Genomic DNA, 17008 nt, shown 5'->3' on the forward strand with positions numbered 1-17008 from the left:
CAAAATCAAAAGTCATGCTTTGTTTTTGTTGACTTTATTGGATGGAGGGCTCTGTTGTAAACATACTCAGCATTACATTATTGTCATTTCGTAGATGCTCTTATCCAGAGCACGTTACAGAGTTACAGTTTTATCCATTTATATAGCTGGGTATTTACTGAGGCAGTTCTGGGTTAAGCACTTTGCCCAAGGGGTACAGCAGCAGTGCCCCAGCGGGGAATTGAACCAGCAACCTTTCGGTTACACGCCCTGCTCCTTCCCACTATACTGCACTGCCACCCCATATAGTCATGTTCTATATTCATTCAGTTATTATAAGGCAGAAAAGCAGGCTTTCACAATCATTTATTGGATTCTGGTGAAACATCAGAGGAGGACACAGGAATCACATACCAAATTAAATTAGATTCCTGTGTCATCTAACAGCCTGCATTTCCCAGCCAGGAAACGTGGGGGTGGGGTGCGATACCTCACTGCAGACTGATCATCGTCGTCACAAATGTCTTCGTAACGGCTGCCTGTTTCCCTCGTGCAGATCGGAGTCACTGCCTAGGTTTCCTCCTGGTCTTCTTCTTCAGGGCCAGGATCCAGCCGGGCAGAGAGGGGGACCCTGAGGTCTCGCTTGTGAGGAATTCAGAAAACTGCAGTTCGGGTACGAACACCGGCTCCTCGGCAAATCGAACGTGACGGATGTCGTCTGACTGGTCCTTTAGCTTCCGCTGAGAGAGACAGAGAGGCAGAGGTGCAGGTGGGGAGGGGGTTGTGGAGAGTGTTAATTCTTCAGGCGTTAGATTGAAAGTTACGATACGATCTCACACTACGCCTCGCTGCTGAGTTAATCACACTTTTTTTTTAATGACCACCCCACCTTTTTTATGACTGTTTCAGGGGAGTCTTGCGCCTCAGAGGAGTGCAGTATAGAGCGTGAGGACAGAGGGGGCCGCGCTGGTGGAAGGATGTAGAGAGGGATCAGATTAGAGGTGTCCTCTCTGCTTTCATCTCCTGTCTGCAAATCTGTCCCCACTTCAGCACGAGACGGATCGGTGGAGGGAGGGAGGGAGGGAGAGAGGGAGAAAAGGAGAAGTTGGTTTAATACAATGTTCAGGTTTTTTAAAAATACAATCTACATATGCCCACATTAATGCATGCACATCAGCCTGCGTATAAATTTATAAAATATTTGCCATGTTTATGATGTGGATGTATGTATGCTGCAGCTGTGAAAATGGAGATAAATGTTCTGTATGTACAGTACCAGTCAAATATGATATTATTTTTAAAATAAGTTTCCACATTTTAGAACAAAGGTAAAGACAGCACAACTATGAAATAACATAAATGGGATTATGCAGTGACCAAGAAAAGTGTTATATTCAAATCAAAAATCTTATATTTTACATATGATATTTTATATTTTATATTTACGCCACTGTATTATTCAAAATGGCCAAAAATATTTTTTAAAAATTAAAAAGGTTTTGGAAAGAAATTCATACATAGACATCAACTTCACACTTTATCTTTGTCTGAGAAACAAATTTCAATCATTTAATCATAGTTCTTTAGATCAAAATGTCTTTGAATGCATGTTTCCCATTGTCTTGATCAGGTGAGTCCAAACTTTTGACTGGTGTTGTACGTATGGTGTAGTATGGTGATGTATATATGTAAGCATACCTATAAGATGCCCTTATCTGAATTTCCCGTGGTGGTATGAATAAAGCTGTTTCACGTATTGTAATGAGTATCATTACAGAAAGGAAATTTGGTTAATGTGCTAAGGTAGAATATGGCTAATATGTTGTGGTAGAATATCTGTCCAATTTGATGATACATCTGTGCGTGACAAGATCTGAAAGCCCCAAAGTTTTCAGAGGAGAGTCTCCCCCTGCTGTCCTTCCAGTGTAAGTGCTGCTTAAAATGTCTGACAACTGCTGTAAAGCGGCTGGCAACACTTCTGTTTATTTATGTTTAATATGGTTTCTTTTTGGAAGGTGCTCATTATTTAAAGTGGAAAATAGTCTATAGATATATAGGAATGGCAGTGTAGTATAGCGGCCAGAAGCAGGGCTTGTAACTGAAAGGCTGCTGGTTTGATTCCCCACTGGAGCACTGATACTGTACTCTTGGGCAAGGTACTTAACCTCGATTTGCCTCAGTAAATATCTAGCTGTATAAAAATGGATTACGTAAAAATTGTAACTCATGTGAGACACACATATAAGCGTCTGCTAAATGACATTAATGTAATATAATGTAATATTCAACTTATGGTTTGTCAATGTGGATAATTTTCAATAAAACTCAGTAAGTTTTAAACCACTCAGATCATGTGTACCATAAATAAGCAGAAACTGAAACTGGAAGCATTATAAAGTATTCCGAAATGGCATCTAACACGGCATATGAAATGACAGATCATGTTGTTATTACGCTGATATTCCCATTTAAATCTAATACACATCTGCCTGTCCCAGACAGATATGGCAGGCATAATGCAGGAAAAAATGAAAAAGTAAAGGAGTCTCTTCTACCTGTGGAGTCTCCAAGCAATGATTTCCCTCCCTCAGCTCTCTCTCTTCTCTCTCCTGAGTGGTGCTCTCGTTTCCTGTTCAAATGGACCCGACTCTTTAAAGCAGAACCATCCAGAACCTCCACCGGCTGAAGGAGAGGGTGTTGAGAACACAGAAAAACAGCTGTTTATATTAGACAGCCATGGTAACAATAGGAAGCAGAAGAAGGAGAAGAAGAAGAAGAAGAAGAAGAAGAAGAAGAAGAAGAAGAAGAAGAAGAAGAAGGAGAAGAAGAATTTGTTACTTTTGAAACATGGGACTCAAAGTGCCATCAATTGCTGTGGGCATCAGTGTAGCACATGGGCGTCAGGGTGTCATAGTGCAGGGCTCGGAACTGAAAGGCTGCTGTTTCAGTTCCCCTTTCTCACACTGATGCTGTACTCTTGGGCAAGGTACTTAACCCAGAATTGCCTCAGAAAATATATATTGCCTCAGAAAAATTGTATCGTATGTGAAATTTCTCTGGCTAAGAGTGTCTGCTAAATGACAACAATGTAATGTAATATATCAATAAAATAAAAGGTAAGAAGTAAAAAAAAAATTCAAACCAAAGGCGTAAGTAAGATTAAGCAAATGTACACATGTAAATGTAAAAGTGTAAAAGGGTGTGAAGTAACAAGGTAATCCCTGTCTGGCAAGGCATTTCATGGTCTTGGTCATGGTTCATGGGTTGTGCACAGGAAAAGCCACTTCGCTCTTAATCAAGATGTTGTCAATTAAGTGTTGGGGCATATAGATAACCCAAGGATGACGATCTGATATTTTACATGGACACATACAGATTCAGTAATTTGAAGCAGCTGATCAACATCAGATTGCTGTAATATGTCAATATGATTGCTTCAATTTTAGCTTATTAGAAGTAGTACAGCAGCTTTTTGTATCATTAGTGAAGGTGACAGTGCATAAGCAATGCCTATTTAGACAGGGAAAATGCCACTGTAACAGAAAAGAGGAAAGAATGAATGATCGACAGTTTACAGTATTACAAACTCAAAGGCATTTGGAGACATGTTTACCATAATCACAGACATTTTGAGCTTGAAACAATTAAATATACTGGCTCTAAACTCTTTACAATATTAACAATATTCCAGTGTACTGTGTCTTACCTTTGTCAAGAAGTCAAAGGTGCCAGCCTGAATCGGCTCCTGTGATTGGTCTGTGTCCTGCATGTGGCAGGACTCCGCTGAGGTGCACAGTTGACCAGAGGTCACGTTGGATTGGACGGGCATGCGTTCATATGCTTCCTTATTGGTGGTCGGCACAGCACGTGAAGAAATCTGCATTGGATATACATCCACATTCTGGTTTGCAATGCCTTGCTTAAAGTTCCATGTGTCTTCTGTACTTGCCCTTAAACCTAATGTGGTGTCTTGCTGTTCCATCTTTTCTCCTGGGTCATTTTTCTGGGTACAGCTATGTCCCTCTGTCCGTGGTTGGTTTATTGTATCCGTGGGGGTGGGACTTCTTCTGAAGGACAAGTAGTTAGACCATTCTTTTCCCGTGAAAATCTCTTCCAATAAATTTGTTGGAGTAAAGTTGAATTCAAAGTCTATGCTGCTCCTGGTAAATTGCAGAACAAATGCAAGAGATTAACAGAGAGGTTAATTATCTTGAGCAATACATTCTCCTTTGAGATTTAAAAGTCATTCATCAGTGACATATTAATATCTTATTTTGTCGAAGTTTTAACTGCCTATTTCATCTGTAGGCACAGTGAACCTTGAATAAAGGTATAAAAGGACCATATCATGCAATCCAATATAAAGCCTCATAGGCTGAGGTTGACTTATATATTTTACTGTATCAGAGTTGTTCTCTGTACAACACAAGGAAAGACAATGCTCATGGTCTCAATTTATTGGAAGAACAGGGGCCCAAAATCCTTTGCGAGATGAAACATTGGCTGTTCATATATGCCACAAAGTTTAAAGAGGAAAGACCAACCAAAGTTCCCTTCAAAGCAAACACGCAGATTTGAACACAACATTGTGGGCAGCTATAGGCCTACTCTAAAGAAGGTGGTGAGAGGTTCAGAGCTTCATAGCTCTACATGTTAAAATGCATTAACAAATAGCATGTGAGGTTGAGAAATCTGCACTGTTACACATGTAGAAAATGTTTGGCCTCTATCCTCAATGGGTCTCTTGAATATTGAAATGAGGAAGTATTTGATTAACAGTAACAAATGAAACAGTTTCTCTATTAGGATGAAGTAATGACTTTGCTGTGACAACTCTTGGAATTTCAGCTCTGCATTGGGAAGAGACTGGGGAAAACATTTTGATAGATTTCCTAGAATTCATAATTTACTTACCTTTCAGGACTTCCTTCAGGATTCCCCTCCAGCTCTGTGGTAGTGGCTGTGTTCGATTGCTCTCTCATTGATGACTCCTCCTCCTTTGTGGGTGTGTTACTGGTCCTTTCTAGTAAAACTGGCTCCTGGCTCAAAAAGAGAGTTAAATATATGTGTGTGTGTGTGTGTGTGTGTGTGTGTGCCCTGGCAGGCTTGAAGGTACACATGTACACTATGTGGCCAAAAGTATGTCCTAAACGTGGCACTGTCATAGGATGCTATCTTTGCCACAAGTCAGTTCGTGAAATTTCTGCCCTGCTAGATCTGCCCCAGTCAACTGTAAGTGCTATTATTGTCAAGTGGGCAAAACGGTAGACCACACAATACACGAAGCGGTAGACCATGCAAACTTACAGAGCTGGGCCGCCAAGTGCTGAAGTGCATAGCATGTAAAAACCGCCTATCTTCTGTTGAATTACTCACTACAGAGTTTCAAACTGTCTCTGGCTGTAACATCAGCACATGAACTGTGTGTTGGGAGCTTCATGAAATGGGTTTCCATGGCCTAGCAGCTGCACACAATCCCAACATCGCTATGCACAATGCCAAATGACAGCTGGAGTGGTGCAAAGCACACCACAACTGGACTCTGAAGCAGTGGAAATGCCTTCTCTGTAGTGATGAATCACGCTTCACTATCTGGCAGTCTGATGGACGAATCTGGGTTTGGCGGATGCCAGGAGAGCGCTACCTACCGGAATGTACAGTGCCTACTGTAAAGTTTGGTGGATGAGGGATAATGGTCTGGGGCTGTGCTTCAGGGTTTGGGCTAGGTCCCTTAGTTCCAGTGAAGGGTAACATTAACGCTACAGCATACAAAGACATTTTAAACAATTGTATGCTTCCAACTTTGTGGCAACAGTTTGGGGAAGGCCCTTTCCTGTTCCAGCATGACTGTGCCCCTGTGCACAAAGCAACATCCATAAAGACATGGTTTGATGAGTTTGGTATGGAGGAACTCCAGTGGCCTGCACAGAGCCCTGACCTCAACCCCATTGAACACCTTTGGGATGAATTAGAACGCCGATTGCGAGCAAGGCCTTCTTGTCCAACATCAGTGCCTGACCTCACAAATGCTCTTTTGGCTGAATGGGCACAAATTCCCACAGACACACACCAAAATCTTGTGGAAAGCCTTCCCAGAAGTGGAGGCTGTTATAGCTGCAAAGGGGGGGCAACTCCACATTAATGCCCATGGTTTTGGAATGGGATGTCCAATAAGCTCATATAGGTGTGATGGTCAGGTGTCCACATACTTTTGGCCATACAGTGTATGTTACATCCATGTGTGTGCTGGACCTATATACTGTAGTTCTGACAGCCACCACTATAAATAAGTTGAAAAATTGTTGGTATTTTGTTGCAAATCACAGTGACATTTGAGATATGGAAACATGATGAAAAAACAAAATATCAGAAAGAGGAGGAGGCAAAAAAAACAGAGAAACCACAACAGAATCACACTCACTGGTGTTTTTCCTTTTTCCCCATGTCCCTTTCCTCCATTCTCCCTCGCTGAATCCTCTTCCTTCCCACTTTTCCGCTGGCTGGCTCGTCTGTCTCTCCATCTCTCCTTGATACTCCTAGCCCATCGGGTCGGTTTGCCCTCTGTCCATCGTCTCTTCCTCTTTGCAGGGTGTGAAGGTGTGTTTCCTGCCGCACTCTGGCTGGGTGTGAGGTGTTCCATGATACACTCCCCTTCCAGAACCCCAATATTGTTTGCCAGAGACTTGTCCCCCTCATGCAGTTTCCCCCTGCCCTGCCACTCTGTAATCCCAGTTGAAGCTGTAAAGTTCGAATTCAGGAGTTGAAGCTGGGTGGTAACATCAGGGTTCAGATTCTGAGCTGAAAGTTTTGAATTCTCCTCACAGATAGCAGCTGCAGTCCAGGGTCCAGGGCTGGAGGCCGGTGAATTGTGAGAGGGATTGTCCCGGGGCTGAAACTCAGGTGACGCTGTACAATCATTGTTCTGTACAATGGCTGAATTTAAATGGGTGGAGAATTCTACTGTGGCCTTGTGTGGAGAGCCCAGCCTCAACAAGGGAATTCTGGGGGAGCTGGGGCTGCTTCTTTCTGGAGTCCTGGTGGAGCTAAGGGCACCGGTATAGTCTTGTTGTGCAATATTAGCAAATGGATGGAGAGGTACCTGTTGACACTCCTGTGTTGAAATATGACCAGTCCCGTTACCAATCCCTTGTTTGTCCAAGGCACCAGAGGTTCCTGCACCCCTTGGCTGAGGAGGTGTCTGCACTGGATGCCTCTGCACCACAGAGGCCTCCAAAGTCCTCCTGCGCTTGGCTGTATCGTCCAACCGATATTCACTTTCTTGATCCCTGCCCCATTTGGGAGCAGAATTCTGATCTGAGGCCTCCTGTTGGAAAGTGTTCCCAGGCTGTGAGCGGTGAGCCAGCAGGGTAGAATCTCGTGTTGCCTCGGCTCTGTCCAGTCTGGGACCTGCCTCAGGTATCACAGGTGTTCTCTTTTCGGCGCCTCGTTTGGAATGTTTGATTAGTGTGTCGAGACTCGCAGGAGGGTGGGGAGTCTGTCGCCTCACCCACTGGGGAATGACAACAGGGAACCCCTGACCCTCCCCTTTGGCGACAGAACCCTGTAAATCACAATCAGTCTGTGAAGGGCTTCCAAAATCCTCATGAGAATCCCAGGTTGACTTAAGGTGATCCTCACCCTGCTTTGTATGATCCTCCACCTTGGAAATGTCATGAGAGGAAGCCGAACCCAACTCCCCTGTGAAATCCAGGTTGGGCCTGCCGCTTTCAGGGTGGCGCCCGCTGCCGCTGCTCTGCCCCGCTGCTGCGTGTGGCTGAGCTCGCAGCTGTCCTCCCTGAGAAGCTCCGGTGGCTTGGTTTATCTTCATCCTCTGCAGCATAGACAGCAGCAGGGACTGTGTGTCCGCGCTGGAGCTTTGATGAGACATTCAGAGAAGAGGTTGGAGCGGACAGAACAGATGATTGATTACCTCACCTTTCTCTGTATCTGTATCCCTCTGCCGGTCCAGCGCTTTGTTGCTGCACAGAGCAGTGGTTTGTGCTATTATAGCTACACTTTTTCTCTCTTCAGCCCTTTTCCATGTTCTTCTTTCACTCTTTTGGTCCTCATAATGTTGGCTGGCGAAACTGTTTTTTTTTCCTTTTTGTTTCTAATGTCTACATAAACGGAGCTGCTTCTCTCTCTCTCTCTCTCTCTCTCTCTCTCTCTCTCTCTCTCTCTCTTTCATTTTCACAGCTCCCCCCTCCCTCCATGTAGTACTAGAAAAAAAGTCACACAGCCCCCCTCTGTAGTGTGTGGCATAGTGTCAAAATACTATATAGTCCAGATCACAGTCAAAACTACACTACCCTCTTCTCTAACAGCAGACACATTCGCACAACAACAGAAAAAAGAGTCACGATGCGGTCTGAGGTAGAACAGCTTGTTATTAAAATCTCACCAGCTTTTCTGTGCCATCATAACAGAGGAGTGGGAGGGAGGTGCATTCTTCAGATTTTAACAGAGAGAACCTGACTGTCAGGAAAGACCAGCTTACGATTTCCTTCCTGCCGTCACACGGATGTGTCTATTCAGTGCGCATCTTTCTTTCTAGAACACACCCTTCCCTGTTCTCACTTTGACAGCAGGACAAATATAACATCTAATCAGTTGCTCTGTGGTAGGTGGGTCTGTAAGACAGAGAGAGATGCAGAGATATTAGATTTCAGTTTGGATAATTGCAATGCTTTAAATTTTTAGTCTACTTAGTATAGATGTTTTATTGTAACAGCAAAATAATTCAGTGTTTTTAATGACAATTGTCTTTATGAACCTGTAATAATGCTGAAAGGTCAATAAACTAATTAAAAAAAACAGAGAGATAGATATATAGGTACAGAGAGACAGACAGAAAGAGAGCATGGGTGATGCACGTATTAATACAATGTGCACGAACTAAGTCACTGACCAGCAAACAAGAGAGGCAGAGTCTCTTGGAGTTAGTGGAATACACCATCTGTCTGTATACACAGCTACAAATACAAAACTGTGCCAACAAAAAATGTTTTTCAGGTAGAAATTTTAATCTGAAGGGTGTGAGTGCAACCTCTAGACTAGAGTCTAGACCATTGCTGGGACGGGCCACTTGAAGAACATTTTGAAAGTTATACTTAAAGTTAATCTTTCAGTCTCGTTTCAAAACGGTTACGAATACACGGTGTTGCGTCAATAGTCGTTTTTATTATGCACACTCCAAACCAGCAAATTGCGGTTACGCATCTGCATGTTGGTTTACAAGTCTTAACAGCAGGAAATAAAGGTGAAGAAAGGGGAGGGACCAATTGAACAGAGTTCGCTCCCTGTTTGGAGTAATCGGTCTTAAACAGTGCCGACAATACACCATCTTTGAGTGTGTTAACCAGATGGGCGGGCTAAGCTTTGGCCAATTAGCATGGCCGACTGTTGATCGTGTCCAATGAAAGTGCGTTATGTCGGAAAGACAATAGAATGCCTTGAAATTTTACCCAATGACCAGGGAAAGAACGAAAGCGCGCTACGGCGGCTGCGAGGTAAATATGGAGAAATGTGTTTTTAACTAACTTACAGCAAACATTGACATGTTAGCAGCTTTTCGATCGCGGTTAGACCATGCTCTGAAATTAACATTGAGTTTTTGCATGAAATTGGGTGGTAACGTATCCTAAATAGATGTCACTGGAACTAGCTAACTAGCCTCTGTTATTGCTTAGTGTCTCAAGTATTTGCCCTTTTGAAGAGCTAGTTAGCGGGAAAGCTAGCTAGCCAGCTGTCAGGCACTACAAAGACTGTGTGTAGGGAATGAAATGTAATTCTGGGCGATTTAGCTTGTCTGCTGTTCTTTAGGAAGCAAGCTGTCAGGCTAGCTAATGCGTACAAAGACTGGCGCATTGGTAGCCATCGATAACCTGACAGACCGCAATCGTGACATCTCACAACTAACTGGTTAGTGTATGGGTGTTACTGCCACATACGGTCACATGATTTCATAGGTTGCTTTATAGCTAAAAGGTTTTTTATCGTTAATTTTGTGTTTCGAATTAATTGATCCCAAGTGAGACCTCTGTTCCGATCTTCTATCTTCTGACAGTGACTAGCTAAATCGCACAAATTTAAACCACAACTTGCTTGTGTAGTTACACTATATAACTAAACGATTGAAGACCCGATCCACTGTTTGCTTCCCGATCTCTGTCATTGACACTTTCAGGCGCGCGCGCGCGCGTGTGTATAGCGTTAATATTCCTTCTTTTTTTGTACAGGTGTTTTACAGGTTCCGCCTGAGTCACCTACACACACACACACACACAAAAGCAATGGATTGCATGGTGATGGGAGGCAACGTCAAAGGTAAATCATTAATTCTCCTCCTTATATTAGATGCAGCAGTGGCAAAGGTCATTGATGGTGCATCATTATATATTTAGATCATTAGTTTGTGTCACACCTGTATGAATGCTGTGCTTTAGTATTGCAGAGACAGCTTACAGGCTGAGCTGCCCCCAGGTGCATCCCACCGGGACTCTAGTGTGAATTTACACTAATGGCACCCACTTACTTTTAAAAAACAGTAGCCCTGTCTTTGCCAACGTGGAATTGTGACCATCAGTCAGTACTGCATTGAGATACCCATGTTCCCATGTACCCGGTTCTTCCTTCATGGTGACATTGATTGATGCGGCCATGGGCAGTTACGATGATTATAACCTGTGTGTGTGTATGTGTGTGTGTGTGTGTGTGTGTGTGTGTGTGTGTGTGTGTGTGTGTGTGTGTGTGTGTGTGTGTCTCTCCTTCAGTGCTGGCGAAGGCCATCCACTCGCTGTCCCGGATCGGGGAGGAGCTGTACCTCGAGCCACAGGATGAGGGGGTGAGGCCACTGCTCGTCATACTCTGCATCCCCCCTTTGCATCGGCTCCTCTGTCCTCTGGCCAAAGCATTCTGACCAGCCCTTTCTGTATCTCAGTACCTCAGAGTCCCTCTCTTTTTCTCCCTGCCTTGCTCTCTCTCTCTCTCTCTCTCTCTCTCTCTCTCTCTCTCTCTCTCTCTCTCTCTCCCTCTCTCTCCCTCCCTCTCTCCCTCTCCCTCTCTCTCTCACTCCCTCTCTCTCTCTCTCTCTCTCTCTCCCTCCCTCTCTCCCTCTCCCTCTCCCTCTCCCTCTCCCTCTCTCTCTCTCTCTCTCTCTCTCTCTCTCTCTCTCTCCTCTCTCTCTCTCTCTCTCTCTCTCTCTCTCTCTCTCGCTCTTGTTTTTCAGTGCAGCAGGCTCTCTGGCTCATTGCTACTCTTGCAGACACTAGTCAGTACTCTTGCAGACATTTGCAATATTGTCAGGCGTAGATGTCTCTGTTGTTGCTATTTAGAGCTACATTAGGCAATAATAGTTGTGTGATATTTAAGTAGTTAATTAAGCTGTTATTATGACTGAATTAAACAGCCCATTTCTCTTTTTCCAGCTGGCTCTGCGCACAGTGAATTCCTCTCGCTCTGCGTACGCCTGCTTCCTCTTCTCCCCGCTCTTCTTCCAGAAGTATTCCTCCCCGAAGAGTTCGGTCTTCCGCTGCAAGATGGCCATCAAGGTGAGGACCATGTAATTCCTTTCATCTCCCATTGTGTAAACATCTCCCCTGCACACAATTATTGACCTCAATATTTTCATAATTTCATGCAGTTCAGTATTTTATCAGTGGTTTTTTTTTGGCATAACTTGTACTATCAGATAAAGTTTGTTGTAATGAATAGATCTCTCTCTCTGTCTGTCTCTCTCTCTGACTGTCTCTCTCTCTCTGTCTGTCTCTCTCTCTCTGTCTGTCTCGCTCTCTCTGTCTGACTATCTCTCTGACTGTCTCTCTCTCTCTCTCTGCCTGTGTCTCAGTGTGTGCAGGCAGTGTTCAGATCTCTCTCCTCACTGGAGAAGACGGTGGAGAGGTGTCGTATTGAGCTGAACAGCGAAAAGAGCCGACTGACCTTCTCTCTGCACTGCAAGCATGGTAATAACACTGTTACCATCTTCTGCTTCCTCTTTCGGAGGCAAACATGTGGCCAAGGCAGTCCTTACAGCACTGGACTGTAGACCTGAGTGCTGTAAGATACCATACTGGGTGTAACACCACGAGTATTCCATGTAGGGTGTAGATATTCAGCCTCATGCGTTACACATTGATAACTGTGTCTCTGCAGTTGTCAAAACTATCATTGTTATGATTTGCTCTTTTTCTGTGAATATACTTGAAGGGCCATGGTCTGTAAGAAAATATCCATAGCTTGCGTAGCAACGGGCAGTTCCAGACCTTTCTATTACCAGCCAGAACTCCCTAGACAAGGAATTACAGAGGATGGAAGCAACGCAGCAGCCAGATATCTCTTCATAATATAGAGTACCTTTGGTAATCCTGTCTAATGAGTGCAGTTGAGTAATGAGGTGTGGTTACTTGCATTGTCTCTCACAGGGCTGCTGAAGACACACAACCTGTCGTTCCAGGACAGCGAGAGTCTGCAAGCTGTGTTTGACAAGGAGAGCTGTGCCAACGTGCTCAGAGCCCAGCCCAAGTCTGTATCCTCTCCATCCCTCTCTCTCTGTCTCACTTTCAGACTCTTTCAGTGGGGGCCAGATTAGGAACAGACCGGCCAGATGTTTTTTTACAGCCTAACTGTAAAAGTATAAATGAATGTATGCATATAAAGAAGTGAAGAAGAGTTTGGGACGAAGTATGTGTTGTTCACTGTGTTGTTCGCTTAAAGCACTCAGACTTGGATTTGCAGGTGTTGAATTAATTCCCAATCTTCCATCCAGCTGTTATATAAAATGTATTCACTTTTTTCCTGGTAATTATCTGAGTGCCTGCAAGAAATCTGTTGAGGGGCATGTGTGGCACATATGCAACTAGCAGCAGAATGGTGTCTCCAGAGTTGTACTACACAGCACTCACAAATCACCCCCCCCCCCCCCCCCCCCCCCCGGCCCCTCCCCTGCCAGGCTGCTGGTGGACACGGTCCTGCACTTCCCCCCCTCTCTGGAAGAAGTGAGCTTGTCGGTCAGTGATGAACGGGTGTGGTTCAGGAACCATGTGGAGGAGGAGGCAGGTCGGTACGGAGTTATGACTGCTTGCGCCATCCTTGCCATAATAATACCTACTGTGGCTGTTGCTAGCATTGTCAGTGAAGCTGGAATGATTTCTCAGCAGCAATGGCATGCCAGGAAATTGATCACATTATTATATTATATCACATATTGGCCTAACAAATTGATAATGTATGCAGTACAATGATAAAGAGTATATCTTGTAAATTGTGTGCCGTTTTAGACTTTGTGGCTGTGGCTGTGAAGGGTTGGGGACTGGTGTCCTGTCATGTACTTGTTGGTTATTTTATGTATAGTATTGCGATGTGTTTTGCGTGCTGGGATGTATGATAGTGTAGTTGGGCTCCCATGTCTAAGACAGGTTGCGCACATTAACTTGTGATATGGCTTGAATAGTGTTATGCTCACACTCACTGGTCTGGGAGTGCTGTTAGCTTGGTCTGACACTGTTGCTCATTCACCTTGAGTGGATACACTCCTGTTCTGTTGTGCTGGAAGTCGCTCTGTATAAGAGCGTCTGCTAAATGAGCGTAATGTAATGTAATGTAGTTACACGTTTTTTTGTCACTTTCCCACAGAGCAGTCCAAGGCCATGCTGACGGAGCTGTGTCTCAGCGCTGAGGAGTTCGACCACTTCGCCGTCGGCACGCACACGCGCATCACCTTCTGTCTGAAGGAGCTGAGGGTGAGACTCGAGGGATGGAGGGAGGAACGGGGGCGGGGCCTGGGAGGGGGATGATTTTATCAGGTTCACCAGATTACAACCCATCCTCTGCTGTTACGCTTACTTTCAGTGCACAGAATCCACTGGCCAGAGATTACAGGGAAAATGTCATGCTAACCCGGCACTGTCTCTTCCTTTCTTGTGTTCGCATAACATTCAAAACTGAATACGTAAATGCTAAACAGAAATGATACAATGTATCACTCCACAATGTGTAGTGCTCTCTACATTTACCTCACTTTTGGGTGTATAACCCTCCCCAATCACCTGTTAACCCAGAGCTCATTTTCTTTTCTCTCTCTCTGCAGCACACAGGTAACAATAGTTAAACTCTCTCCGCTCTCCTTCATGCTGTTTCTCTTCCTCCCTCTCTCCTTCTCTCTCTCTCTCTCTCTCTCAGGGGTTGCTGATGTTTGCAGAGTCCTCCGGGCTTCCTGTTTCTGTGTACTTCGATGAACCAGGCAGGTCTGTCAACCCACAGCATCCTTCTCTGCAACACTCTCCTGCCCGCTTCACTTCCACTGGCCTCTGTCATCCAAATTCTAGCCTGTAGCCGTGCTATCCGTTTGCTGCCTCTTCAGATATGTAGACACAGTTTGCATATGAACTTCTGTTCCCAACATGCAAATGTGCTACTCAGAATCAGGTGATTCCCACTCATGGGTCTGCTGCGCGATGCTGCTAAATCACAATACAGTCCCAATGCTAAGTCAGTCAGTCAATCAAAATGTATTTTTCATTATGAATTTTTGCAAGGGTTTTGCTACAAAACACTGAACAGAAATACTGAGCATCACACTCAAAAATAACTCAAAAATCCACTATATGAACTTTGGACTGCATAGTTCCTGCATACTTCTTCAGCCGAATCTGTTCTCCGGTCCACCTCGCAGTTCAGTTAGTGCGATTGTGTGTTTTTTATGATTGATGTCAGCTTTGCTTGAAACCGTTGTTAATCAGTTTTTGTCTCCGTTAATGGGTGTGGTCAGCCCGGTGGTACTGAGTGTGTCAGACAGTGTCCTGGAGGTGAACTTTGTGTTGGCCACGCTGTCAGAAGATTTGCACCCCCGCAACCACAACAACAACAGCACTAAACGGTATGAAACCTCTACACAGCACAGGAAATGGGTATAACTACAGGAACATAAATGAGACAGCGTTGGGAAGCTGAAGCACCCAATGTACCCAGCAGCGGGTCCTTACATTTGTATAGCAGCACAGAGGAGCAAATGTTGCTCCACTACTCATACAAATCTAGACAGAGTAGCTGTTTCATGTCTGACACCCAGGCACCAGGCACACAGGCTCCCAGTCTACATCCATTTCTCTCTCTCTCTCTCTCTCTCTCTCTCTCTCTTTCTCTCTGTCTAGCCTCCCTGCTGCTCCTCCTCCAGATGACTTCATGAATGATGACATCGACTCCTACCTCATCGCCATGGAGACCAGTGAGCTTGCTGGGGGCTCTGATTGGCGGCCACCGGCCCAGCCCAGTGAAGCTGGCGTGAGCCTACACATGGATAGGGTAGCGAGCGAGGGGGAGGAGGAGGAGGAGGAAGCGGAAGACGAAGAAGAAGAAGAGGAGCCAGAAGAGGAAGGAAGACCACCCAATAAAAAGGTGATTTCAGCTCTTATTCTATTTGCAGCCCAATAGAAATAATCCCCACTGTCAATACAGTAACGGTAAAGCAGCCTGCCCTTCCTGTTTTTTTTTTCAAAAAAGAAATGGCTGCCTGAATTTGTGGGGGAAAAAACTCTTTCCCATCCCCCCTTTTCTGTCTCCCCTCAGTTTCGATCCCTCTTCTTCGGATCAGTGCTGCCCACTTCCTCCCAGATGACCACTCAGACGGTACGGAGCCAGGAAGTCCTGGCCAGTGACAGTGATGACGAGAGCTCTGCTTCACCCTGATGTCACAACTTCAGTGTCCGAGCAGAAGAAGGAGGGAGAGAGAAAGAGGGAGAGCAGAAGGCTGTAAGAGTGGAAGGAGAGATGGACAGGGGAAAGAGAGGAACACCAGCCATAAGCAGCAGCTGATGGTGACTGGTTTCCTCAGTACCTTCTATACTGTGCTGTGAGAGGGAACTTCAGAGAGAGGTTTCATACAGCACTGTGCCCACTGTTTGACTGCAGCGATGTACTCTGCCCTTCTGACATTCAGGGACTGACACATCTGGACACAGTCATCGAACAAACACACAGGAAAAAAATGACTTGTGCTTTATTGTACCCAGAGCTATAGCAACTATAGCTCCGATAGCATCAGTGAAGATCTAGCAATAATGGGAAAAAAATAAGTTGGAAAATTGCTATTTTTGTATTATCAGTATGGTTATGATTATTGTACAAACTCAGATTAAACTATTATTTTCAGGATTCCCATAGTCTCATCTACATTGTGTGCAGACTTTAGGGGCTGAATCTCATGTTTCCGTTACCTGAGGTTCTTTTTCCATTATGTAATGGAGACTGTTCCTTCTCTGGTGTATTTTTGTGATACAGTACATCTGTTTTTACATGATAAAAGTCTTTCCCTTTTCTTCCCTCTGTCTCTCATTCCTTCAAAAGTATGTGTCAAAATAAGGAGCTGAGTTTCTCTTGGAACCTGGTGTGTTAGAGCTGTTTGCAGACGGAGGAGCATTATTCCTGCTGCTGCTGTGCACCTGAAAACTCTTCCCCCTCGTCTGCGGTTTCCTCCTTTCTTTGCCCTTCTCTTTTTCCAGTTCCTTCTCCCTCTTTTTGCGTGCCTTCTCCTCCTCCTTCTCCCTCCTCTCCTGCTCCCTCCTCCTCCTCCTCCTCTCCTTGGAGCTCAGTTTCTCCTCCACCTCCTGCTCCACCACCGGCTCCTCGCTGAAGTCCTGTATCAGGATGGTGGGCACGGTCATTTTGGGGGCGTTCTTCTTGCTCTTCCCGCTGCCCTCCCTGTGCTTTCCGCGGTCTCCTCTCAGGATGCGGAAGAGGGCGAAGCGCCGCGGGGAGTCCGTCTGTTCCCCGGGGCAGTCGGGGAGCCCGTGGGGCGTGCCGGCGTCCTGGGGGACCCCGGCGGGCTGTGTCAGGGTGTCACAGGGGGCATCGTGGGGGCTCGTGTAATTGGGCTCCTTGAATGTGTCCTCAGAGAGCCTCCTCGGGTGGGACGTCCTGCTGCTAGAGGTCTTGCGTATCTTGAACTCCCCTCTGGTGCTTGGCTGCGTTTCCTGAGGGGTGGATTTCGTGGGAGGCTCCCTGTTGGCCTTCTCTGCTGGCCCTCCTGACACTGCGT

At 45.3% G+C, this 17008-nt stretch overlaps 2 protein-coding genes across 2 annotated transcripts; one reads left to right on the plus strand and one right to left on the minus strand.

Annotated features, from left to right (window-relative positions):
* Window positions 1-227: 227 nt before the first annotated feature.
* On the minus strand, window positions 228-7611 carry zgc:113229 (uncharacterized protein LOC550612 homolog). Its single transcript, XM_036550872.1, has 6 exons — window positions 6401-7611; window positions 4894-5018; window positions 3686-4139; window positions 2535-2661; window positions 869-1023; window positions 228-719 (listed from the first exon to the last, which is right to left on the minus strand). Exons 1-6 carry the CDS (start codon window positions 6617-6619, stop codon window positions 543-545), a joined length of 1257 nt encoding a protein of 418 aa, XP_036406765.1. The 5' UTR covers window positions 6620-7611; the 3' UTR covers window positions 228-542.
* Window positions 7612-9466: 1855 nt separating this feature from the next.
* On the plus strand, window positions 9467-16487 carry rad9a (RAD9 checkpoint clamp component A). Its single transcript, XM_036550911.1, has 12 exons — window positions 9467-9488; window positions 10218-10305; window positions 10752-10822; window positions 11406-11528; window positions 11825-11939; window positions 12399-12498; window positions 12926-13032; window positions 13609-13715; window positions 14155-14219; window positions 14744-14851; window positions 15126-15369; window positions 15541-16487. Exons 2-12 carry the CDS (start codon window positions 10272-10274, stop codon window positions 15658-15660), a joined length of 1194 nt encoding a protein of 397 aa, XP_036406804.1. The 5' UTR covers window positions 9467-9488; window positions 10218-10271; the 3' UTR covers window positions 15661-16487.
* The last annotated feature ends 521 nt before the right edge of the window (window positions 16488-17008 follow it).

Source organism: Megalops cyprinoides, chromosome 18 (assembly GCF_013368585.1).
Source record: "Megalops cyprinoides isolate fMegCyp1 chromosome 18, fMegCyp1.pri, whole genome shotgun sequence".
NCBI classification, from domain to species: Eukaryota; Metazoa; Chordata; class Actinopteri; order Elopiformes; family Megalopidae; genus Megalops; species Megalops cyprinoides.

Bases quoted from the DNA above. Each gene is read 5' to 3' on its own strand.
- zgc:113229 (XM_036550872.1), bottom strand. From the start codon at position 6,619: ATGGAACACCTCACACCCAGCCAGAGTGCGGCAGGAAACACACCTTCA. The intron at 5,019-6,400 runs GTGAGTGTGATT...TTTTTGAGCCAG, and splicing joins GGGAAAAAGGAAAAACACCA to GAGCCAGTTTTACTAGAAAG. The intron at 2,662-3,685 runs GTAAGACACAGT...CCTCTCCTTCAG, and splicing joins CCTTTGACTTCTTGACAAAG to CCGGTGGAGGTTCTGGATGG.
- rad9a (XM_036550911.1), top strand. From the start codon at position 10,272: ATGGATTGCATGGTGATGGGAGGCAACGTCAAAG. The intron at 10,306-10,751 runs GTAAATCATTAA...TCTCTCCTTCAG, and splicing joins GATGGGAGGCAACGTCAAAG to TGCTGGCGAAGGCCATCCAC. The intron at 11,940-12,398 runs GTAATAACACTG...TGTCTCTCACAG, and splicing joins CTCTCTGCACTGCAAGCATG to GGCTGCTGAAGACACACAAC.